The following is a 27148-nucleotide window of genomic DNA, read 5'->3' on the forward strand; positions in this document are numbered from 1 at the left end:
ATTTCGTAACGGAAAACCCTTCAAAAACCTGCGCTTCTTTTTGAGACATTTACCTTCTTTTTACCTTTTTGCTCACTTGTTTGGTATGAAAAGAACCCGGAGTTCGTTATAAAACAGTGTGCGATAGACGGAAAACATCCTACGCACACCCTTTGACCTTCATGCGCTGGTGGACGGAGTACACGAGCTACATATTATACCGAGTTTTGCGTTCATGCTTCGTTAATTTATTAGTTCATGAATTTAATAACGAGCAAAGACGTAAAGAAGAAATTTGTATCCAAGTGTTTACCCAACTGAGCGAAAACGGAAAACCATCCTACATATTTACACCCGTGTGAATGAAAATCTTCACAAACCGCAGGATGCATGCATGCTCACCGACGAACACAGGACTTTACAGCACATATCAAGCTGTGTGAGCAATGGTGTTCAGAAATCGAATCCCCATGCCCAGCGGGACGGCGCACAAGAATACACCTTGCCGCTTTCAAGTGATTGCAAGCAAAATGGAGCACCACAAAACTATTCTTGTGGCTCTCCGTGGAAGAAAAACATTGACCGGGTGGGAAAATCATATTACATTTTCTTCTAGAACCCATATTGCTCTCTGACCGCATGATTTGAAAATCATTGTTTAACGTAAGGCAACAACGTTGATTAAAATTAGGAATGGTAATTTTCTCGACGGAGCTACCAAAAAGACTATGTTTAAGCGGCATAGTATTATTTATCCTAACTTCAACGATAGAGTGAACGTGAACGCAATCGTTATTGTTGAGTACGTTTTGCGTGGTTAACTGAATTCTCTTTAAGAAGTTGAAAGCTCTTCGACCGCCGGTTGCGTTGTGGGAAAGTAACTTTATTCCTGTCCCGTGTCCTAGTGTCTTCATTTTGCAAAACATCGAGCAATCCGTGATCCCTGAGCAATTGCTCGAAGAATCGTCATCATTTAATCGTCCGATAGTGACACTATTACAAACGTTGTCTTCGGTCACCCCTGCTGACTTTGGGCATTGGATGCTTTCACTGAACAAACAATCACCAACCGTGGAGGGAAAAGAGAGCCTTCCACGGGAGGTGTCGGAATCGAAAGGGGACGAATTCGCTTCAGTGAAAGCACTCATCCTTGTCGCGTCCCGCGTTACCACACTAAATTATGTAACAGATTGCAACGCTTTGTGGTCCGGAGCCGGAGTGGTACGGTATGGCCTGCGAAGCCCAACTCAGCTAAACTCAAGGGCAACCGCGATGATGATTTCGATGATGATGAAGGCAAAAGTCGGCAACAAAACAGCGCCTAACCGGAACAAACCGAAACCCAAGCAAGCAAATCCAACCAAACCAACCATGATCCTGCCGTGAAATGGCGAACACTGCACGGCCAACTCAGCAAGCGACACGCGGATGAGTTCCCCTCGCACTTCAATGCAACACCGACGAGAAAGTGTGGGTGAGGAAGTGCAAATCCTGCGCTGTGTCCTGAAGCTTCATCAGAAAATGACTATGCCGGTAAGAACCTCGCACAAATGCTGCCCACCATAAATAAACGAGTGGGATTCGGGGAAACTATAAAAAGTCACCATCGAGCAGCAGTGAGAGTACACACACACATTCATCTCCGCCACGTCATACAAGATCACTGTGAAAAGTGATGGCAAGAAAAAAGAAGGACATGCGACATGGCAGGCGCAGAATACGGTACGCCGTTTCTTTCGGTTTCCCGTTTTTCGTGGGCTACTTCGATTTGAGACACAAATCCAAAAGTGCACCGTCAGGCTCGTCAACTTGATCGCAGTTGCTCGACAGAGATGATGGCAAACACAAAAAAAAACAACACAGCAAAAGCAGCCGAAAAAGTTCATCCTCACACAAATGGAAAACGAAAATAAAAAATGAGACAACGCCGACCCACCAGCTGCTAGGCAGACTCACTAATGAAGACGCCCGTCATGCTGTCTTCGGCGCCTGATACCGAACGAACGGGCGGTGAACACTCGATCGGGCAGTTGGGAAAGCGTGAAAAATAACGCTGAAAAACAATCGCCAAATACGAATCATTTGCTCAAGTCGGGAGCACAATACGGGCGCGTTCATAAAGCTGTCAAATGGAGCTTCAGCGGTTCGCTCCAAAGGGTGATATGAAAGCTCGCCCGGCGTTCGGCGTAGATCGGCAGAGCAAGAATGGGGAAGTTAAAAACAAATTTGTCAAAAATGAATCATCACAAATGCCCGCCGAGGGTAGGGTCTGCAATCCTGGTGGTATAATTTAATTTTGTCCTGTGTCATTCTGGTATCGATGAAAAACTGCCAGCGATCAGGCCGACCTGGTGCTGGTTTAGACAGTGCCATTTTTTCTGAAGCGATTGGCAAACGCGGAGAAAAGAAACCTCTTAAACTGAAGCAAATTAGTTTTGCTCTACTTTTGTGCTGAGCAATGTTTGAGAGTTTAATTAACAAACAAATGTGATCCCTGGCACGGCAATCGTGAGTAGGCGGTTGCACCTTAATTAATTGTAAGCACACCATTATGTATTCAGATCTATCAATAATTAAAATTTTCAAAAAAAAAAAGAGCGTGCCAGAGTGTGTAGGTAGTTTTAAGACCAATATTTCATACTTGACAGTTTATTAGTTCGAGAACTAACTTTAAAGTCTTTTATTTCGGCGGCTATACACTGTACTCATACTTCACTCGGCGACGTTTTATTGCCATCCCGTTTGCCTTCAAAACTAAGCACAGCCATAAACTAAGAATCAGGCTAGCCCATTATTCATTTTTCTCCCGTAAACGCCACACAATAAGCAGTGGGTCACTGCAGCGTTGAATAAATTCCTCCTACATTACGGACCGCCAGACCGTCCCTGGGTACGGCGGTTGCGAGCCCTGACATTCATCATCCCGTTCCTGCGTCCTCGACGTCGTCGCCGTCGCTAGGTAATTGCCGGGCACAATCTCGATCGAATTCCCGGGGGTCAACGGGAAACGGTCCGTTATGCTAACATATGCACGATGATTATGATGGGTTGGTGTAGTTGTTGTTTGGAAATTTTCCACTTCCTTCCTACGACCAGCGCCGTACACATACGAACCTGCATTTTACAATTCGTCTCCCGGGTCCCCGGGGAGAGAGAGTAAAAAATGTATTCAACCCATTCCGGTGCTCACCAAGGGAGGTGAATGGAAGTCGCATTTTTTGTTGTGTGTGTGTATATGGTCAACAGTCGGAGCACTTCATCATCATGCAAAGTAAGCGACCTCTTTTTCACTCCTTCAGCGCTGTTCGACTCGATATGTGCGCCTTCAGTTTTCCGCAAAAACCCCCACCCATCAAGAAATGGCCAGAATGGTTGGGCTAGTTCGAGCAAACCGAACTTAAACTAGGGGCATCTTAATGCCGAAATGCATGTGCCCTCACAATTACACCAAGGGCATACTGGGCGGCTGGGGCAGTGCTGCACGTACTCCGTTTGTGTACGATGTTTTCGCCCCGTTTGAAGGTATTCTCAGGGCTCCAATCTACGAAATCTCCTTAGCTTGAACCGACCACGGACAGCTAATGGCGTAGCGTGTGCGAGGACACCGCCAGTATGCCAAACAACGTCAAATAGCCCCTTCACGGTGTAGCTGCATCGATTCACGAACTGATTTAGTAAGTACCGGCCACACTCTTTTTCAAGGCAACTACCATTCCGCCGTCTAGTCGGCTCCTCAACAAGCACAACAACGCTGCGATGTTGGAAATAATTTCAACCTCACGGTGTCAGGGTGATTGTGAGATGTTTTTGCTGAGCGTAAAATGCTAGCTAAATATGAGTTTTTGAAGCGTATTCAAAGTTTTTTTTTATGTATATTGATGTATTTCAACGTACGCAAATAGATAAATAGGCTCTACAAACGTTACAGAAAATTGGTGAAACTTTACCGATGCCGTTCCCTCGAAATCAGCCATGCGCTGCTTTTTTGTCCTTTCTTAACTGTCCAACTCAGCCTCGGCTGGATTGGTTTTACATCCACAGGCAAAGTATCTGCCAAAGACCGTTGGTAAACATTGGAAAAAAGCAACCGTCATCGTTTGGAACGACTTGCTTGCCCGTAATGGCACGACTAAAAACCCACACACACACACAGCCAGTATGGTAATTCAGCATCGTAAACAATTCTTTTTTATTAATTTCTTCCGAGAGGTTGGTAATTGTTTTGAATTATAGCCTAGAAGGTCTTTATTTATAAGCAAAAGCGCCATGGTGCCGAAGGGCCTTGGCGAAGCAGTCGAAACGGCCAAGCTTTCCGTTTCAGGCGGGCTTTCCACAGTGAGTGCAGTGTCTGAAGTAGGGCGACTGACGTCGACATAGCCACCACCAGCTTGGATGGAAGCGACACGGGCTTCAGCATGCGAGCATTTAAGTTGCTTAAAATAACAGCAATGATAGAAACGCGCTCGGCGTCTCCGCTAAAAAGCCAAGCGCTCCTAGATGCCTATCAGAACAAACCGCTGGCAGCGTTTGCCTTCGCTTTTCCCGGCCGCCGGTTTACACATCGCACACCCAACGACGGCAGGGCAGGAAAGTTGAATAGGATATTGATTACTTCGTGCCCATCTTGATTAGGGGGCTGGTTGGATAGTGCCTTTCAATTGAAAAGGGCCGCCAACGCCAACCGGAGCGAGCGCTTTGGTGAAACTTCTGACTGAATGAACTAATCAATATTTTACTCCTTTCGACGATGCCCGGGACGAGTGACATTTGCCCGGCAGCAATCGTGTGCAGCAGAACGAGACGTAACAGAGCGGAACAAACACAACCGATCGCAATCAAACCGATCCCGGAAAGGGGTACCTGCCAGCTGCTGGCTCAAACGGGTGGAAGAGTTGGGGAAAGAAAATGAGACCAATAATTCCTATCCTTCGCAAGACCGACGCGACCGACCGAAACCCCGGCCAAGTGGTACGATAAGGAGCGAGAATGTCAGAGCCTGGAAGGAATTGCCGATGGGGCGGTTGCGGCTCATTCATTCCATCCGCTGCTAATTGTAATTGCTAATGCTATGTAAATCAATTTTCAACATTCACACATTGCCAGATATTCGACTGCGCTTTTTGTTGGCCACCAGTGCGCGCGGGAAACGGAAAACGAATCATCCACACATGCACACGCGGATCCACGCGGTGGGAATGTGAGTGTAGAATCGTTCGCGCGTTTCCCCGAAGCCGGCTCGCGCGAGCTATCAATGATTTAACCGTTTGCATAAATATTTGAACAGCTACTGTCAATAGGAATTCATAAATAATATCCATCACGAACATCCTTTTCCTCTCACCGGCCGTGTTCAAGCAGGACATTCGGCTCACGGGTCGGGGGCTTTTGCTAGCAGACGCAGTGCAGCGCAGCGCAGCGCTTCGATCCGTGGTTCTTGTTGCAGCGATTTCAAACTCGACCCGCCCCTGTTACTGCAATCCGCAACGAGGGCAACGAAAAATGAACCATTGTTTGTAAGCGTTAAGAGTAGTTTGGGATGTATGAAATTTTCATCGATGCTGTGATGCAACGAAATAGAATCGAACTGACATGCTGCCCAGCCATAGCCCCATGCAAGTGGCAGGCCGCTGAGGCTGGGTTGTTCTTTTTTTTTATTTAAAGTGCATTTTATTTTCATTCGACCTTGTTTATCGCCCCTTTCTGCAACCGGGTCCTGCCGATAGTTCCGGATATAAGTGACGTTACGGCGATATACGTACATAAATATGAATCGTCGTGAGGCACATACATCAAATGCACACATGAACAAAGCCGTCGATGGCCGCGTGCAGCTGTTACCTCGTAGCGTTTGTTCTTTTTTCTCCGTTCGAACACACGAGCGGAAAACTACTGCCGCAGCACAATAAAATAAAACCATCCAGTGGCTATCATGCATTTCTGTTTGATTTTGCCATTTACCCGGATAAATAATTTAATATATGTTTTCTTTTCATCCACCAGCGCAGCAGCTCTTTTGTGGAAGTGTGTATATTTCGCTGCCCCATTCGTGCACACCAGGAAGAACGCGATGATTCCGATGTGCGCAACGTTGAGGCGACATCTGGTAAAATATGAGTTCAAATGATATATATCCAATTAAAATGGCCATTGCGCTCGTGGCAGAAGGCAGAAGGCTTCCCGTTTTTCCCCCTATCTTCATCATTCGCAGCCCGATGTGAGGGAAATTTCTTCTCCATTTGCCAACGGTGCAGGATAAATTAAACGCATGTTTTTTCAAATATTTTCCAATGACGATAACGCACCGGTCTGGTCAGAGCAAGGTGAGAAGAAAACTGCATTGGAAGGCAAAAAACGAATCGATAAACACACCCCCACCTCCCCCCCTCCCCTTGCCCCAACCACCATATCTCCAGGGCGATGTGAGTACATACTTTGTGTCAGGCGCATCTCGATCTTTAACAAACTTTCAATATGGTTATTCTAGTCGGAAAGGTATGCGTTTCCACCGGTTTATTTAGGTTCTATACAAAGAGATATACTGCGTGTGTGTTTAATTGCGGTTTAATTATTTATTATAGCACCAAGCGATTGGTGCTTGTTAGGAAAAATACCTCTTGCCATGTTTTTTTTAGTTTTGATTTTTAAGCAAAATATGTGCAAAGATGCATTGGCAAATATTTCTCATCTTCCTTTCAAGAAACACTTGTTTACAGATCTAACATTCGAGCTCAAGCAAACCACTTTTTCATTAAACCAATATGAGGTTATAACAACCAGGAACTTTGAGCTTCTAATAATACAAAACAGATTTATAAAAACTCATTCGTACGATGATTGTAAGCAAAAGGACAGTTTGGTGTATCTTGCTTTCCGTTATTGTACAGTTTGCGTTCATTTGAAATATATGATGTAAGAAACCATCGATGAAGAATAAATACTTCGTATAATAGTCATCAATTATTGCGGCGGTACAACGGCGTTACAGCTCGTTTCGTTGCCCTTCACTAATCCGTCGATATTGAAATGATATGGGACATGTGATTTCATATACTTACGTGATGCTTTTACACTCCTTGGTACCTCAGCCAGCAGAAAAAGTGTGACGAATATAGCCAACAGTAAGGCTGCGGCCGAATCGACCACCCGCAGCCCCATTTCCGAACGTGGAAATGTTTTCTCAATGTATCTTTCTCTCTTTGGAAATTATCTTAGTGCGTCAATGCTTCAGGACTCTATGAGAACCTTGCCAAGCAGTTTTGACAAAGTGCAGGCTGATATTTTCGGGAAGTTGTTACTAAACGTCCTTTCTTTTTTTTTATTTTACATGCATCAATTTCGCCTCTATATAACACAGACCGTGCAATACTGAATGAGGTCATAGAATTGACGGAGTATTTTCCTTAATAATACCAGCCTAAATGTGCGCGACATGGCGTTTGTACATTAAAAAAAGCATTGCAAGTCACAGAGAGAAAGAGTGAGAAAAGAACAGAATGGAATGTAAATTTAGGCAACAGGTGGATGGGCGGATTGGTTCATGAAAATATAGAAGAAAATAAATCAATCTTTTAGCACGGCGATCGAATGTTACCTGTAATAGGAGCATGATGGCAAGCGTGTTTCACCATATCGAGCGTTTACCGTGCCATGTTTCCTGTTTTCGGATATCAGTCTCAGGAACCTAGCAAAATAGGACGCTTTTGTTTTTTGGGGCCCCAATTTCCCAGTATTACCATAAATGTAGCCCTTGGACAAGTAACGATTGGGTTGTATGAATTATGCAACTACTACGTGCTAAGTTGCAGCGAGAGTGAAGGATCGAAAGGATACAGGATTCGTAAAACGATGGGAAGAGTAAGGATGCTTATGGCGAACGGTTGACTTATTTCCTAAATGCAGCAAGTTGAGCCGAAACTTTTAACTAACGATTAATGCGTAACAATTGACCAAGATTCAATAACAACACTACTTTCTTTTGCCTATCTTACTACTGCGATACACAATAACGCGCTACCCAGCGATGAATGGATGACGAACGCGCACCGTCGTACCAAACTAAACTAATTTTCTGAACCACTGATCACTACACGATCGAAAGCACTCAACTTAATTTGCGCGAGCATTCACGAACTTTCGCATTTATCGCACTGAATCGCACTGAACACGGACACTCTTACTTCACCGATGTTCAACTAATTTCATTTTTGTCACTCACTCGCTCAAGCTTGATGCGGTGGCATTGCAGCTTTAATGCTGCTTTAACTTATGATAGAGCAGCATGTTTCAATTATGTAAGGGCGCGTATAGTGACTAGCATCGCATTATTTGAAGTGTAATGGATATTTTTTGACGCATTTTCCTGGAAACTTGGTACACTTTTCCACATGAACGTGTGCGTTCGGTTGGGGTAAAAAAATGTGTTTTTCATATAGAGCGAGGCAATACACACAAGATGTATGGATGTTGTCATGCTATGCTTAAACACATTCTTCCATTCTGCGAATTCCACAAAGCGTTGGCTGCAATCGCTGATAGAAACCTCCGCAAACGTAACGACGAGACACAGATTCATGCCATGTGGTAGATTCGATGCACATCCGATTGCTTCTTGGTGCCGGCGGAGAAGAATGCAGCGTTACGCGCGCTGCAGCGCATTTTCGATGTTTCATTTTTGCACTTTCCACTGAGGCACCTTTTTGTCGCCGGGCGTTCTATGAATGGGCGGGTTCTTCCGAAAACAATAACCGTTCTCTAGCTCCGTTTACAGCGAGCACACATTTTCAATTTGCGATGGGAAACGGGCGCCATGTGCGCGGTACGACACAGCCGCGTCCATGAAACGACCGAATTGAATTGTTCGCCACACTACCACTGCCATTACGCGGCCATTCATGCACCGCGATGTGTTGTCTCATTTATTATTCATCTTTTCATTTATTTGCATCCTTTCGCAGCGTGCCATCTTTCATACTTAGCGGTTGCATTAAAAGAAACCCTCATTGACGCAACACGCTACACGCTGAATGGAAAAGGATGCACCGGAGGGTGCCACCATGCAACGGGGGTATTTGGGTATTTACTCTTTAGCTCTGCAGCATGTATTTCAAGATGCATGCGACCCGACGACGCATTTCAACGACGAAACTTCGGTCACACCCCCGGACCATGGACCTCTTGATGGATCGACATGGAGTTGAACACGTCTCAAATTTAACAAAGAGTGTGCACACTACTATTACGTTCACCATCCGAGAATCCTCGAGACTGTACGCCACTGGAACGGTGTGTGATAACAAACAGCATTAAAACTGCCTCAGCCGCAGCTCCAATAAACCGGTGTCGGTGATGCGAGATGCTTTGCGAGCTTGCACGATGCATTTCACCCCCATGCAGCCGATTGCCAGAAAGAAGGCTACGTGGACTGCATTTCTTTGCCTCCGGGACGTTCGTTTACGAGCGGCACTGAACGCAAAAAAGAGAGTGTTCTTTTTCTCGCCCAACCTCACTAATTACACTCGAATTTCACGCACAGCTACACACCTCTCGGTGTCGGTGGTCACTAACGTTGCTGCAGCCTGTCGGTTCAGCCATTACACGAACGCATCCTGACGATACACGCAAGCGATGGGTCGCGATCGAGATGTTTCTGACATCGTTAGCGAAACGAACGAGGCTTCATCGAAGCAGACCACTTGCAGTCGAAGGATCGATGTCGGCAATCATATCGTCGAAACCAGGCGCCACCGTAGAACGGGTGTTTGGTGCATACGTACAACAAGGACTCTTTTTTTTGTCTTGCCTCCAGTAGCTCCGTCACGTCCACTGACACTGATCTTCGGTGCTGCGATTTCACTGCTTTTTATCATTTAAAACGAGCACTTTACTTCATGTTTGCTTCATGCTGGAGAAAGATGAAACCGGCTGTGTACATTAGCAGGGATTTGATGGTATGCACAGCTAGAACGTAGGTTGTTCCAACGACAAGGACCTGCTAGTCTACAGTGTTTATGATGCGATATTTACACTGTTCACATAAGTTTTGCAACGCATGTTATGCATTTTCACAGCATTGCCAAGACTAGACTGTAATGCTTCGCTTAAAATTGTGTTGCATGTTTTTTTTTCTATCCTTATTTTAAACACACTTATCGAACGTTCTACTGCTATAAGTATCGTTGTTAGCTTCCGTGCAGAGTTAGCAGATAAAAGAGTCGATACGCTGCGAGCACGAATCGTGGTGAAAACGATTTCCCATCGAAACGTCTATATCTGCCCATTTGTCATAGGGCATTACCGAGCGACCCCCGCGAGCGAGATGGAAGGTATGATTTAGCAATCGAATCATAGTACGAACCATAAATATCGGTAAATGCACCGGAAGTCGTATTCAAGCGGTTTACTCCCCGAAACCAATCCAAGTACATCGTTTCCGGGCAAGACAAACGGCCACAAAAAACAAAGCAAAAGCAACAGCAAGAGCGAAGAAAAAAAATAAAACCCAACCTAATAGGTACTGCTGAAATTCTTGCATTACCAGACTTTATTACCGTCACCATTCGAGGTTGGACCTCACCGATGGACCTTTTGGCGCAGCTCGTTCCGTAAATCCTGCGCTCTAAAAAGACGCCTGGCCTGGACCATCCAGTACACTCGCGCGCCACATGCCGAACATGCCGAATGCATTCAACTGTACCATCTCTGCCAACCTCTGCACCATTTACAGTCCAAATAGCACTTCAGCCATCCAGTTGCACCGTCCACCGACCGGACCGACCCGGATGACTACCGTAAACAGTGGCGCCGCTCGTTCGCTTTGGCGTTTTGTTCGAGCAATTCCGATCGCGAAATCTGCCACATATCGACACGGCACGGTCTATAAAGCGCAGCTCACGGGGTTTTCCGGCCACAATCGCATTGGTATTCGCGCGAATCCCGACGGTGGGGTCCGCGAAGAGCGCGGATAAAAATTGTTAGCTGGACGTGAATCTCCTTTTTTTGTGTTTGTTACCGTACCGGGATTTACTATTACTCTGCTTGGCGAAAGGCGGGTATAAAGCCCGATGACTCACACCATAATCGCACCAAATTCTTGTGTCACCCATTTTGCGGCTCACGGGTTTCACGGTGGGAGAACGCGCGTTTGCATCACTCCTCCCAAGCAGCAGAAAACAGCAGGCAGCAGCTTTGTTCTCTGTAGCCCGGGAACGCTACATCAACCACAGCCACGACGACGACAGCTTCCCTTTGGGGGCCACCATCTCTTTAAGATGTTAACCTTTGCGCGCATAGCACCCAGTAGGGGTTGGGTTGGGCATCCCGCGGTTGCAGCTTCACCGGAGATGAACTGTAACTATGCAACCGTGAACCAAATTTATCTTTCATGAATGAGAAGAGATATTTGCTTTATGAGCGTGATTACTCACGGATGAGTGGACAAATAATGAATGGCCCCGTTCGGGGTGGTTTGTTGTCGCCGGAACCGGGGGAACCAAGCATGCGGTAGAAATAATCTATTTTATTGTTCTTAAATTGATTTATGTACTAAGAAGCGAATTTGAACGCCACCGACCGCTGGTACGGTCGAGCTCGTCCACCATGTCCTTAGTTTGCGTGCACAAAATGTGCACAACGCAGCAAAGCGCACCCGCGATTCCGCTTTGGGCTCGGTGTAATCCTTCGTGAGCCTGCACGTCAGGCCTTCAGCCGCCGGCTAGACACACCGTCAATATCTGCATCTTAATACTGGCTTCGCATGAGCTAGCCGCTCCCCAGCAACAGCTCGTGATCGATCGAGAAACGGCCCCTTATCGACCATTAAAACACTCGCAAATCCTTCAATCGCTAGAGCAGCATTCTAAGTAAACAAAAGCCTGCAGCGTGGCATTTACAAGCGCCGGCTGTATCTTGATTCTTTGAGGCAAATGCTTCTCCGACCGATGCACGGCACAGGACTCGTGTCTTGTCCTGACGGCGATGTAACCGCAGCTCCCACCTCGCAACGCCGTGCGCCAAAGCGAGCAAACAAAAGCGAGGAAATTATGTCATGCACAAATAACGATAAATTTCAATAAAGATAATCCGGATTATCGGAAAAGCAAAATGTTTTCGCAAACAGCTTCTTCCGCAACCGAATGGGCGTGCCATGCAACATGCCGCTAAGTTGCTGCCTCTTTGCTGGCCGCATATCCTTTTTTTTTTTGTTTTTTGTTCGTCATTTCGTACGACCACGTGCCGGGGGGTAAGCGAAGATGCCCAGGGCACAGAGAGCCATCGTCGTGTACATCGTGTTTCTTGGGCGAGATACTAATATCATGCGAAGCCCGTATGCTCGACTATCGTTTTGCAGAAACGGTGGATGTATAAAACCACGATTAGCCGGCACACGGGCCGCTCGCTTTCGTCGTCATAGAGCCAATCAAGATTCGGCATGTCGGTGGGATCGCCTCCACCGATCAGCCCACCACAAGCGCTCGAAAAGGGCAGCCCATTTTCAGGGCAGGTATTGATGGATTTTCCCAACCTCTCTGCAAGCCATTCTGCGAACGAGGAAAAAAGAACACGCTCGTTTTCGTTTTGTTTCGGATTTACTGTCGTCGTCGTTGGTGGGGCGTCTCGTATGAACCCAAGAGAGCCTGAGCCTGATCAGTTTCACGCTGAACGGTGAAACCGTGCTGCTAATCGTCGAATCGAGCAAATTCGTACGATACGAAATAATGTATCGACGGTTTCTGGTTTTGCAATCGGATTATGGTTGCGGATTATTTTCTTTCCCCTGAGTTTCACACCTGACTGGCGTTCGGTAACCGTTGGAGGGGCGCAATCGAAGGGCACACTCGATGCAAATGTTAAAGCTCCCAACGCAGCATGGGGCGCTGCGCCTGCGCTTCAAAGAAGACCTCGTGTCGGGCTACGGACTTCTAGGGGGCATTGCGTTACAAATAATACAAACATGCTCACCGAAGCACATCAGCTGTGAGGTGAGCAATCAGATGGATATGATATCAGCATCCATTTCGGGATTCTATTACCCGCAAACTCAACCCCTAAAGCAATGCTCCGGACCAGCTGTGCAGCACGATGCCACCCCGGAGCAATTATTTACACCACGACGCTCACCGGGCGCGTAAGGCGCATATCGATGGTAAATCATTTTAACATAATTGCCACGTTACTTGGCACATTTCGGCGCCTAATTTTTCCCACAACGAACACATTTTCCCTCTCGGTTGGGGCCCGCCGCATACGGGGGGGCGAATGACATACCGCATAATTCCCAAAACACTACCATCCCCAACACCTCACCCAAGAAACACCCCACACACGAGCTGCGCGGGATCCGTTTTGGCGTATTTTGGATCCGTCCCCGGTGGCGCCGCAGCGTGCAAAGTTTCATTTTCTTCTCCAGCACGGTGGTGGCCGATTTTGCACGAGGGGGTTTCTCTCTCTCTCTCTCTCTCTCTCTGCACGAAGTTCCCACCCAGCGTCAATGTGAATGCGAGCTTGGATTGCCAAATCGAGCCAGCGTGTGTGTGTGTGTGTGTGTGTTAAGACTGCTCAAGAACCTGCTGCGTTGGAGTTTCAATTTAACCCCGAAAGCTTCCGTCGTTCGCCGGTGGTGTCGCGGAAGCGATGGAAGTTTTGTGCTTTAAGAACATCCACGACCTCTCACCCACCGCGTACCAACAAAATGGGCGCAAGGCCGCTGCTGCTGCTTTCTGCTGAACGCGTTCTGCAGCAGTCGGCTGGAATCGGCTTTCGTTGGTGCACGGGAACGGTTTCTCTGCAGCGTTTCTCTTAAACGTGCGCGAGCCCGGGGAGGGAAAAAAAAGGCGATAAATAATACAGTTACTGACGTTTATCTTTCTTCCTCGTTGGGGAATACACACGCCGAGACGTGCGATGGTGCGCTGGTGGCCAAACCAAGGTTCGAGGGTATTTTTACTTCATTCCTATGTCACCTCTGCGTGCTTTCTGCTTGCCACACGGGCCCCAAGGAAGCACGACGCACGGATGCGCTCAAGATGCCGGCGAAATGGTGGGGGGTGGAAACCGAAAAAAAGGGACATCGGGAGCGAATAAAAATACGCATCCTTAATCCCTTGAATGCTGACACGCTTACCACTCACGCTGACGCTTTCAGTTTCCGTATTTCGACCGACCTTATTCCGGCTACCCGTCAATAAGCACAACACGGACCGTGTTCTTCTACTTCTTCTTCATCACCGGCGGGCAAACAGGAAGGACAATAACAAGCGAGCCATCAGGGTTGGGCCGTAATCACGCAAACGGAAGCTGGAATGAGAGTCAGGCAGCGGGCTCTCGAGGACAAATCAAAAGCTAACGCTTGCCTACGGGGGCACGGGATGCGCACACAAGGCAGGTGAAAAGCGGGTGGTGCGTACCAACCGGACCGGGATAGCTTTTGCGCCACCAGCCTCTTCTCCGGGATGGTGAAGCTCGCATTAGCTGGATGAAAACCCTGGCCTGATTCGAAAGGGCAACACCCAGCCAGGGCAGACAACAGAACCCTCGCCGTTGAAAATTTTACGCAAAAAGGTCATTCTTCTGCCGCACTACTGGCGACTGTCTTGTTTTGTTTGACATATTCCAACGGGACAGGCGCAGTGTGTGTTTCCTGTGGCGTAGTCGGGCGTAGCCGGAGTCTGGAAGGTGACAGAATACGGTCGGCTTTTGGGGGTGCGAGTTCGTACGAGGCAGAAACCCATTGGGACCTGGGCGACATGATAGGACTGGGAAGGTGGCACAGAATGATTGCTTTCCAAGGGAAGGATGCCGCAAAAGGTAATTGGTGAGATACGTTCTCAACATATTTGTCTTGTTTTTTTTTTGTTTTATTTTGCCACGCTTCTCTGCCTGCCGGTCAACACCGGAGGGGGCCGGTTGTTTCCGTTTGCGACCGGCCTCGGTTCCGTACTGACCTCGTGTTCGTCGTCGCTGGTGCTGTTTCTTCTCATTTTCTCGCTCCCGGGAATTTCATTCGAGCGGTGCGCACAGCGGGCTCTGGTTTGCCTTTTTCCCGTGCCGTCGTGCAGATTTTATGCAAATTATCTTAAAGTTTGTGTTTATTTGAATCTTTTATACAAACAAACGAACCAAAAAAAAAAACAAGCACCAACCAATGATGGTTCGACTCCCCACGGGAAAAAGGGGTGCACAGTGAAGTGCTTTGAATAGAAATACCACACTTTTGACGGCGAGTTGCTGCTGCTTTTTGTTGTTTGCCCACGATGAAGATGTACAGCAACACAGATTTTAGGTGGGTAAAATTCGATCTTATAAATTCACTTTACGGGCCAAACAGAACAGACCGACGATAGCATCGTCCATTTTGTACGCGCGCGCTTTCGCCGTGCTATCGATACCGCCACGATAAAGTGGCCTGCTTTTTTTTTTGTTTGCCCTCACCGTGGAAAGCATTCGCGGAGGCGAGTAAAAAAGAAAGGCTGAAGAACGCAATTCTGCGGAAGGTACATAAAATGCACGCGATAATATCATTTGGCAGAACTCCCCCGAGAGGTGGCCTCGGCCGGTGGAAATCTTGCGCATCCAGCGAAAGAAGGCGACACAGAGCAAGAAACGATGCTACGATCTTCCTAGAACCTTCTCAGATGTTGATGATACTCGTTTTTTTTTCTCAGCTGCTGCTGTTGAGCCAGCGAAACATCGACCATCGCCATCGAGGCTCGCACTCTCGCCCACCACGCCATCGCAAATGAAACTGATGACAAACCTGAGCGGAGCGTAGGCCAGGTTAAAGCAAGACACGGCGAGTCCGTGCCGTGTCGCGTCCTACCAATTCTCGGCCGAGGCATCGCTCACCTCGAGCGGCAATGTCTCACGTAGGCTCGAGAGGATCCCCACTTGTAACCGTCAGAACGGAACGGATGGAAACGTAACGAAGATTCTGTTGCTTTTTAATTTTCTTCAAACATTGCATAATCAAAGGTGACAGGAAATCGTTTTTTTTATTCCACCGCTTCTCTGCACATTTTCACATTGCGCCACATTGCGCCCCCGGGGCTTGCCGTCCTGCTCCACCCTGAGAACTCTAGACAGATCACCCAGCAGGCCAGCAGGTAAGGTAACGGGCGTTCTTCTCCTCCTCGTTGGGATGCTTGGGTCGCTTGCTTCCCTTCGGCGGCCAGGCGGGACCAGCCATCGGTTCATTTCCACTGCCAACTGCTGCTCCGGGAGCCACCGACATGGACGAGGAAACAAAAATTCTGCTGCGGCACGACACGACGACAGGCGAAGGGAAACTCCTTCATCACACCACCAACAGCAACAAGCAGTCGGATGGAGTCGATGGTGCCACAGCACCGACAAACCCAAAGCAGGGCGGGTGGGTGTATGGAAGAAAAACATACGCCACTTCTGGGAAAACACCGAGAATGGGAGTTAAATTTATGCCACTCGACTCGCTGCCGCTAGCGCCTGCGACATGGTGGTGATGGTGGAAATTTTTAAAGCACTCGTAGTACTCGCGCGCCACTGCCGCTTACTTGAGCGAAGTTCATGCGGAAAGCGTAATGCTTGCGTTTAATGCTTGAGGAAATATTTTCCCAGAACATTTCACCTCATCCGAAACGCTTACCCAATTTCGTATGTTCCGGTGGTGCTGCGGTGGGTGGAAAGTAGAACGGTACGGTTCGCCCACTCGCACGCCCGCCACCCCCAGCGCCCACCCGGTGGCAACCGCGGGGAGGCGTTTGTTTGCTTTAAATAAAGAAAATCAATTTGCGATTTGTTCTCCAACACCAATATTGATGCTTCGGAGTGATTTCTTATTCGTTGCTCTGTAATATATACATCTGCCGTCGACTGCCTGCTCGGACGCCTGCAAACCGACCGGCGGGTAAACTTGGCTCATTCAAAAACCCGAAGCGAGGCGAATCAATCGAACGCGCGCGCACCAGCCAGCGTATACTTTGCACAGGGGTTTTCCCTCCTTTTGGCTGGTAGCCTGGCGAACCAGGCGCGCAATGGAGCGGAACAGTAAATCACTTTAGTTTCTGTTTGTCTTTCCGCTAGCTCGGCGTGATTCCTGTAAGCTGTAATTAACATTTGGGATTATCAAAATGATGAAACGGCTGCTACATTAATGCATGTGGCGAAAAAGGAAAACGCTACTAGACCAGGCAGCTCACGCTGCGGTTGGATCGATGTTCAATGAGCTTTAATAACACCCCAAAGGAATCACCGCACATTTCCTTGCACACGGCGTCCTTTAAAGAAATGCTAAAAAATTGCTCAATATCAATAACGCAACGTCACGGCGGGGGTTTCAGAGCAATAAATTCAGCAATCTGCTTGCTGCAACACCTGGATGAGGGTAATATTCTTATTGCCTTCGAAATGATGGTTTTTCATAGGTTTAGCAGTCTGCTTCTGCCATCCGTGCGTGCTAGCGAGTATAAATTACCAGCAGACTCGGGGATTATTTCCTTTCATTTCATTATGCCGCCGCATCATTCCACCGCAGGGCGAAACAAAGAGAAGTGCTGGATGAGCAAGTTTCGAGAATAAAATTTCAAACATATTGTGCTTAATCCAGCATGCCATCGAATTTGACGCTATTCGGTTGGTAGCAGCACTCGTGGGAAAAGAGGAAGCGCTATTTTATTCCAAAACATAAACGCAAGAAAAGGTAACCGCGTTTAGTACGGTGACGTAAAGTTTACTACTATTCAATCAACTTGGACCCTTTTTGGTGGTGCTTAGGGTTGTAAAAAAGGCACCGAACCCAATGGCTAGACCGCACCAATTGCAACACCGTAATCGTGCGCTGTTCTGAGACGATGGCGGGGCTTCTTTTGGAGCAGAATGCGTCCATTAAAAAGATACACTCTTCCTTTCGCTCTTCCGGTCGCATTAACTTTTCTTTGCTGATCTTATCAACCGTACCCCGTCTACATCGTCGGCCTCGGCAGCCATAAACATCGATCACGATTAGTGCTCAAACAAACGAACGGGTACGGCGGCTCACACATATAACAACCAGGTGTCTAATGGCGATGACGCATGGGTCACTTATAAACCGAGATATCCAACGCCGCAACGAAATAATACCCAACAAACCTTGTTTTCCTGTTCGATTTGCTCCGCACACATTTCATTTGCCTCACGGCAACAATTGAAGACACACTTGCATGCGGATGAATTCTGCCAGTTTCAAAAGAATTCCGCAAGTGCTGACCATTTCAAAATTCGACCACAGCATCCGACCACTGACGAGCTTTTCGTTGCCCTGGCAACACAGCCCACAAGTACAGCAGCCACACATGAGCAACGATAAGCTGTGCTGAAAATTTGAAGAATACAGCCAACATGGCACTCGCTGCAATCCATTGTTTTAGAGAGCGTTTCGTCCGCTAAAACTGGTGAACGTAGAGACTAGAAAAAAAAGTACGCTATCCCTCGAGCCCACACGTTTAGTGGTGGGATTGGTTTTTGAGAATCCGCACAAAAAAGAGCACCGTCGGCAGATCCCTTGCCAACCAACATCCGCTGCCGGATATCGGACTTATCAAGCTTCCAGGCGCACTGGCCGGTCGTCTCGGTGACGGTAAAGTCCTCTTCAATTATTTCACTGAGCGCATTGTCCCCATCAGGTAATCGAAGCTACGGTAAAAACCGTTCGTCAGCGCATATCCTGGGTGACAACACACAGCTTGGAACAAGACTGTTTTTCGAACATTTCTTGCAGAATTTGGATGTTTTTCTTTGGTATCACTATCGCATGGTTAGCAATGCTTTAACACTGTTCTATCGAAATCTGCCCCCGTGCACTAGCAGGTGTCGGTGATCGAGGTTACAGTTTAGTCATTCGCTACCAAGACCGCACCATCACCGCGATGTTACTAAAATTTCCTTATTGAATAGAATGCATCGTGCATCAGTTTCTGCCCCTGCGGTGGCTCGTCTGTCAACGATACATTCGAGGATTCGTTTTGTTTGCTTTCTACTCGACTTTATCCGCTTCGTATGACAGCGTCCTTCAGCGGCAGCAGCAACACGTTGACTTCACTGGAGATCATGACGAACGATTGCCGTTCTAACCAGTCGTACAACACCACTCCAGTGGCATTCTTTTCGCGGCAACCATGCGTGTGAGAGTTGTGCCGTAGTTTGGCGGACCTTTTTTTATCGGGGTATTTTATCCAGTCATCCAACGCGAGAATCTAACAACGTCGAGCTTATCCAACCCAAAACCAGCTTGCTCCGGTGACAACCTGGTGTGGAACCAAATTTTTCTTCACTTTCTATACCCCTCAGCGAAACGGCTTTCGGTTGGCATTCGGTCATTTTCAATTCTCGCCTAGAAAACGCACTCGCAAAAACACACGTGCACAGAAACACACCCACATACATACATTTATGTATATTCAATGGAAATATCCTCGATGCTTTTCGACAAAGTGTCACCATCGGCGCAAGAAGAACAAAAACTAAAGCTTTTCAGTGATTTAAGTTTGACTAACAAATCACCACGCTAAGGAGCTGCCATATCGGAAGTCATGCAGCCATGTGCCGAGTGAATACAAAAAATCAGCTTTTTATCACAAATTTCACCCATCCTGATGATCTATTCCACGTCAACACACACGAACGTACCGTCTTCCGAGGGCGTCATTAACGCAGTACAATGTGAGAAGAAAAAACAAACAAACAAACACGCTGAATTTGCATGTAAAATGCACCGACAATATCGCCCACGCACGAGAACGAATGCGAAATTGGAACGAATGGAGCCACCGATCCAGGTTTCAGTCAACCAAGATCACTTCACTTTCGCGCGAACGTTGTGCGGTTTCATGTGTGTATGTGTGCCTTTATCTATGGTGTGTTATTTCCGTTATTCTGGGAAAAACAATTCCAGTGATGCAAGAAGGCTGTACGCACTGCTGGGAGGTCAGAGGGTATAGGTACATGGGAAAAAAATCTCTCTCACATACACACACACACGCACACTTACACTCACACGCAAGCAAACACGCAGCGTGTGGTTGGTTCGCGGTGTGTGGGCCGGTTTCGATTCTTTTCCGCGGACGTCGTGAAACACTGCACACCCTGGTTACGGTGCTAACGGTATGCCATACGCGGGATCACTGAGAGAGTCATCGGCCTCCGCCGTTTTGCCGGATGCGACCGAACCCGAGCCAAACTGGCTTACAGGTGATACTACCGTGAGCTTTCCTCTCCGATCGTCACTCAAAGAAAACTCAAAAGGGAACTCGCTTGGATGAATCTCCACTCACAACAAATAGCTTCGCGCGCGCACACACATACAGCGCTCATGGACAGCGTTAAACGCCTTCAGCATGCTCTTATAATATGCTCAGTTTGCTGCATTTTTTACATTAGCCTGAGGCCTTGAATTGTTTTAGATGCACATCTTGCATCGATCGAACCGCAGCGAAGCAGCACGATGGAGGCGCCTGGTGTTTGACGTTGATGAGTGCAACGATCCGAAAGCTATCGAAGCTGCGTGAAAATATGAATTTTTCATTACTGCTTGCAATAATACAGTTTCTCAAAAAAGCTTTTTTGTGAAGTCTGAAGTCTTTAAAAATCAACATAGCTTGCTCATCTAACTTTCTCGTTTTTTCTTCTTTAACGCATCGCTCTTGAACCGGCAAAAGCTTCGAATGAATATTTAATGCCAGTTCAAATTGAAATCAAACAAAATCAATCGCGCTCCGATGGTAGAGAAGCTCGAAACATTCCACCGATTTTCTGCATCGCTTTCCCAAGCGAAAACTTCGGTCCACCCGTTAGCCCTGTCTGGTGGCTACAACAGCGGTCCAGGACGGCGGTGTAGGAAAATTTCATCTTAATCAACATGATACAGCATCCTCATTACGTTTTGTTACTCTCCACTCATTCTTTCCCCCGATCCGTTTATCGGGACTTCAAACTCAACGACTAAAATGCCATATAAAAGCGCGTACTCAACCCATAGCGCGAATATGCCTCGTGCTGCTGGCTCATTCCGGCGCTGTGCTAATTGAAAACTTTCACATTGAATTATTTAAAATATATTCTCGGACCCGACCCGCTCAGGGACGTCACCGGCCAGAACTCGGACACCCAAATGGGGACGCGGATGGCTGGTAAGTTTGGTCTGAGTGTTTCCGTAAGGATGCTTCCATCGCTTCTCGAACGCAACATGCCACTCAGTTCACCTACACAGTTCTGCGAGCTTTTGAGAGTCCAAGAATTCATCCTCCCACAGTGTGGAAAGGATACGCACTCTTCGTGGTGTCAAGCATGCGCGAACGAACTCGCTCACGGAACAGGCCGAATTTCCCAGGCCCGATTTCGGAATACCGGCACGAGTTCGGAAATCCCGCCGTTCGCCACTGTGTCCTGAAATTCCGCCGCACGGAACTTCTACCACTACGATATGTCGGAGCCTGTTGGAGCAATCCAGCGACAACCGTGAGAATATGCCCTTGCTTCTATCGACGATTGCCACGAGCTGTCAGTCTTATCGCCACAATCACGATGACAGGAGCCATGTGCGTAGCAGCAGCGGCTGTCTCACGTTCAAACGCTTTGCCTAACGACGCGCGAGTGTTTCTTTCGGTAGTTTCGTTTCGATACCGTTTCGTGAGTTCGTACATATGTGCGGTTTTGTTCTACAAACATGTGCAAGCGGTGGGATGGATTGTGAATAGGGTATGCAACGCGTTTCTGTTGAAATATATCGTTAATGTGACGTGCAGACTGCAACAAACGAAGATTGAAAAATAATAAATATGACAAATATGTTTGCTAATATTATTCAATGTTCACGCACGAACCAATGAGAGAGAAATTGTGAAAAATATGCAGACTTGTTTTTTCGACACATTTTTAACACATTTTCATATCTATCTTGGATTCTCGCGAAAACTGGACCTCCTGTACAATCATCGCTCAGTGAAAAAAAAGAGTTTCATAAGAAAAAGGCTCGAAACAAGCTACAGTGACTAGCATCGAGAATGAGATCGCAAAGTGGCCCAGCGTATTTACATCCCTGATACTCAATTTTCCACGACGGACTCACTTTCGTCTGTTCAGAACGTTCATTCAACTGTTGTCTTGTTGGACTATTCTTCGCGCATTATTTCAATACTTTTTGAACAATATCAGCGAAACTTTTTGCTCAGCGGGCCTCCAACGAAACAGTAATAACAACGAGTACAGCTACCGTTCGTTTTTTTCATCTTCGCATTTTAACTTTAGGATACAAATGATGAGCAAAATAAGAAACACACTTCACTTCCAATTTCTAGTTGAATGTACAACAATTTCAAAACATGGTTCAAGAAAAAAAATCAAACTTTTCGTTAAAGAACGTGAGAAAATGTGAAGCGTTTTTTTATCTTATTTCTCAAACGCGTGCTGTTTAACAAGTGATTGTGTGCGCCACCTTGTTGGCAAGTGCATAATATCATGCATCAAATATTGCGAAATAAAAGTTAACCAACATCTAGAAAGTTTCAACTAACACCAAATTCGATCGTGAAAGCTGACAACGATGCTTGGAGCGTGCTTAACATCATCGAGAGTTGTAAAGATTCAAAGTAACCTGCAACAGCACAAATACTACTAGTAGTACATAGTAACTACTGCTATATTACAAAAGGCTAACGCAGTTCAATAGCAAACAATTGTGTGAATCTATACAAAATGATAAATAATATCGCAATATCATGGATACTCGATAAAAGATCTCATGCAATTATTCGATCAAATCAATACTAAGGTATCAGTTTCTTGCTTTACTGTGAAACATTATTGCCAAACGTCTTTCGAAATGTCTCATACAATTATATGATCAAATTAATTCTAAGGTAGCAGTTTCTCGCTTTGTTGTGAATCACTACTACCGAACACCTTTCCAAAGGTCGGACGTAATGGCTCTCAGTCAGAGTGCGAGAATGACATTTCATACATCATCTATCGTTGTACAAATCATCGTAACGGAATTGCCTGCTTTGCAGGATTGCGAATCTAAATCGCACCATTTTCTCGACACATTTCCCTACCGCATCAGCGATTCCGGTAGCTTCGGATGTCAGTCTCAAGCTTGCACGAGCATTTGCATGGCAGCAGGGCACGGAGCAAAGACAATTGATACGTGATTGAAAGGCTAAGTGATAAGAGTTTGATTTTTAATTGAAATTCCAACACTCGTCAATCGAACGACAACTGCCATTTGATGAGCAAAGTGAAAAGCAACACGAGCCACCCCGGTAGAACCTTGGGAGGTTGAAGGTTGGGTTCGGTGCAACAGCGGCGAGACCGATTGCGGGAACACGGCACCACACGAAACGGATCGTGCATATACTCTTTTTTCGCACATTGCCCAACGAGCTTCAAATCGATGCTCTTCGTTCCTGCCTACGAGCATAATTGTGTGCGAGTGCGATTGTTGACGGATGCAGCGGGAGAACACACAACGTTGTCTGAAAATGGGTCGAAAGAGAGCAATAATAACGAGATTGCGACAGGAAAGAACAAAAAACCACCTGCACACAATAGGATATATGCTCGTTCTTCGATCCGAACAACACATGAGGCTCCGTCGTTAAACTCGATGGGGCTGACATTCGAGGTGTTGTCTGGTGTTGTTTGCCTGAACGCGGATTTTGACGTATTCGAAAATCGTTGGAATATCCATTGAACCGTACACGTCTGAGATCCGACTCTTAGTCCATACCAACTATGACCAACTTGGAGTAAACAAATAGCAGGAAAAATGCAAATAACTGAATTGAAAACTGAAAAGTTCTGTGTCAATGTAACACTTAACACGTATCAGTCCTCAATTCCAAAATGAAATCGAAAAGACGTTATCAGGATATATTGATAAATAAAAATGGCAATACTTGCATTTTCCTGTACGTCGAAGCAATTAATTTTGAAACGGTAAGTCCCTATTTTCTACAAATTATACTTCATCATAAAATAAAACAGAACACAATTATTCATGTTTAAAATTTCATAAACGATTTAAATGTGTAAACAAAACATTTCAAAATTGTATGAAATAAATTACGAAAAAATACACACAATACATGCAGGTGAGGTATCCTTACCAATGACATTGATCAAAAACGTGTTAATTAGAAACAAGTAATGTATCTGTATATGTTGATTTTTATGCATATGATACATCATATGCATATGCATATGACATGACAATGGTATTAATGAATAAATCCATCAATAATATTGGACAAATCTGTTTTGAAGGAAGGGCTCAAATTCAGAAAAAACGAGATTTTCCTCGTTAGTAAAAAGTCTTTGCCCACACCGACCATTAAGCTTGGAGATCAATACGAAGTTAGTCGACTAAAATTAGCGCTACCACATCAGAAGTTGCTGCAGTATCAGCCTTTTTTTATTCATCGAGACTTTGCTTTGCTTCTGGTTCCTGCAGCGCTTTGTAGTCGCTACCTTACCATGATAGAAGCTCATAAAACGCACCTATGCTCGAACCACTGCCTTAGGCCATTCCAGGGTTGTTTCCGTGAACCAGCCAATATAACCTCCAGCAAACACATTCATCATTGCTCTCCGTTATTATAGTCTGTCTTGCACAGTACGTACCGTAGTGTTTCTCGCTTATCTCATACATATGGCAACCGAAGTACCAGATGGAGGCTGACTTTCGATTTTTCGCCTTCTTACACACCCTTTGAAACACCAGGCGTCTCCATTGCATATGGGCGGCATGCTGCCATGGCCCACCGTGTACCAACGAATCGATGAATCTCTTTTCATCTTTCCAACACTGACCAATACACTCGCATCCGGATGCAGGTCGAAGGAGTGCTTTGCGAAGACCATACGGTATTACCCGGTCATGTGTTTTTTGTACCTTCGAGGTATGACACACACCGGGAGATCGTTTTGTCAGTCCACTCTCAAGCTTTCCAGGACCTTTTTTTCAAAGCACAGAGCGAATGCAGATAATGCTTACTCTCGTTTGATGTGACTGCTTTTTGTTCTCAGTTTATTGCTCAGCCTCCCTATTGTCTAACTGCAGTTTTCTGCTCGACTGCACTTCCATCACTACATCTTGCATCCGCCACATTTATTCACTGAATATCCCTTGAGTATAATCTACAAGCCACTGCAGTCCACATTCGAATTATTTTGGGCTTTTATGTCCAAGGCAAAATGCCCAAAGCAACTCAAACTGCACTACACTATGCCCTGCCAGGTGCCAGCTTTAAAACGTTTCGGCAAAACTCCATTGTTTTGTATTCACCGGAAAACCTTGCTCGATCCTTAGACCGATGGCCCTTAGAATGAACATTCATCTATGAGCAGCAAAAAGACCACTGTTCTATTGTCTCCTCGGTCACGACCTGTGGGCTGTGGATAAACTCTACAGCAGCACCGAAGAATCTAATTAATTTGACCGTTGCATCTCAATGAAAGTCCTATCGTCCTACACGAAAAGGCTACTACAGCCAACAGCTATCGCAGTCTTTCAACTAAATGTGTTGTGGAGAATATGCGTTAAAAATTTTAATCATATGAATCATGTAAACCTTTAATTCAACAGCACAGTACAATGCATTAGTAGCACTTTTTCAGAACTTGTATAATAATCACCTGGGATTGTAAGAACAATAAAAGATGAAATACAAGTTCAGATATGTTTCATAAACTTTTTAACACAGCTTTTGTGTTGAGGGAGTTTAAGAAAATTCACTCTAAATTGGTTTATGAATGGAAAATATGAAATATATGCAACAGAGCAGCTAACCAATTACTTTTTAGCCCTTGTTTTACCATATTCACAATAAAAATATTTTTTTCAACCATGTTGTTCGAATTGTAGATATGTTGTTGAAGTTCACAATACTTTTAGCATAGCTTAAATTTAAAGAGCAGTCTGTTTAATTACGTTTTGCAAGTTTGGCTGTATAATTTAAAACCAAAAAAACCATAACGATTGCAATACAACTGAAACTTAAATTGCTTTTCTTCTCTTTATGCATTAATTTATGCTACTCATATGCATATGTAAATTATTTTGTTTTTGTTCTGCTGCGAATTTTTGTTTTTTGTTCCAACATCAGTTTTGGAATTTCACACAATGCAACAGCCGTTTTTCGAGCGATTTATTGCTGGTTTTTATCAAGCAACAACATAAACAAAATATATACTTAACAGCAGGACACGTGACAACAAGTTTTAGTGACAGTAAATGGTATTAAAAAAAACTATTGATAAATTTTTATTTAAACATAAATTTTGGATATGTTATCCAACATTTTGACAGCTCATATCAATAATCATAATATTAAATAATTACATCATCAGCATATCATAAGACCATATCATAAAAAAACATTTACTGATTTAATAAGAATAAGAATGTTTCGATGTTACTCTTCACTGAGCATTATAATTTATGATATAATCCTCATTGACGACTAACATCGAATACAACAACAAAATAAATCGAAATGTTCAATGTTATTCAAATTATCTATTAACTATACCAGGAAAAGATATTTTTAGTACAGAGTTGAAACGCGTGCATCAACGTTCTCAAGGAATGGGACATATAATCAACCTATTACCGACCAGACAATAGTTTGTAAAGTTTGCATGATACATAAATTTATCGGAAAGTAACACATCATTTTGCTCCTAGCTGGTTTTGTTATTCAATAGGACAAACTTATATGTAATTCAATACAATAATTTTATAAATTTCTTTTAGTTCACTATTCTTAATTTATAAAACATTTTTTCTTAAATTTTTATTATCTAAAACAGTATTTTTTAATATTAGTCTTTTGCCTTACCAATATGGTTTGTCTACATTTTGTTCTACTTGAATAAAGCAAATGATTGATCACGCAAACATCATTTTTAATTCAGATGTGAAATATTTTCGAAGAAATGAAAATGCCAACTCCACTGATAAAATGAATCAATGCATACGGTTTGTCTGCTATGCATTCTCAGGCCTTTAAATCCAATCCGGCTCCAGCATGTGTGACGGTCTGAAATCATTAACTCATATGGCATCCAATTTTCAAAATGAGCATACACTTGAGTTCATTTCATATGCTCCACAGCTGTGAAGCCCCATGACTTATTATTGAGCTACGCTGCAGCAGGCACATGG

The 27148-nt window shown here is 45.4% G+C and overlaps 1 protein-coding gene across 1 annotated transcript in view; it reads right to left on the minus strand.

Moving 5' to 3' along the window:
• LOC128726006 (tyrosine-protein phosphatase Lar) overlaps window positions 1-27148 on the minus strand; it is a 209542-nt gene that overhangs the window by 106644 nt on the left and 75750 nt on the right. The window contains exon 4 of the mRNA XM_053819784.1: window positions 7035-7393. Within this exon, the coding sequence (XP_053675759.1) occupies window positions 7035-7134 (100 nt within the window). The 5' untranslated portion in view covers window positions 7135-7393. The remainder of the gene's footprint in view (window positions 1-7034; window positions 7394-27148) is intronic.

Source organism: Anopheles nili, chromosome 3 (genome assembly GCF_943737925.1).
Source record: "Anopheles nili chromosome 3, idAnoNiliSN_F5_01, whole genome shotgun sequence".
In the NCBI taxonomy this organism is placed as follows: domain Eukaryota; kingdom Metazoa; phylum Arthropoda; class Insecta; order Diptera; family Culicidae; genus Anopheles; species Anopheles nili.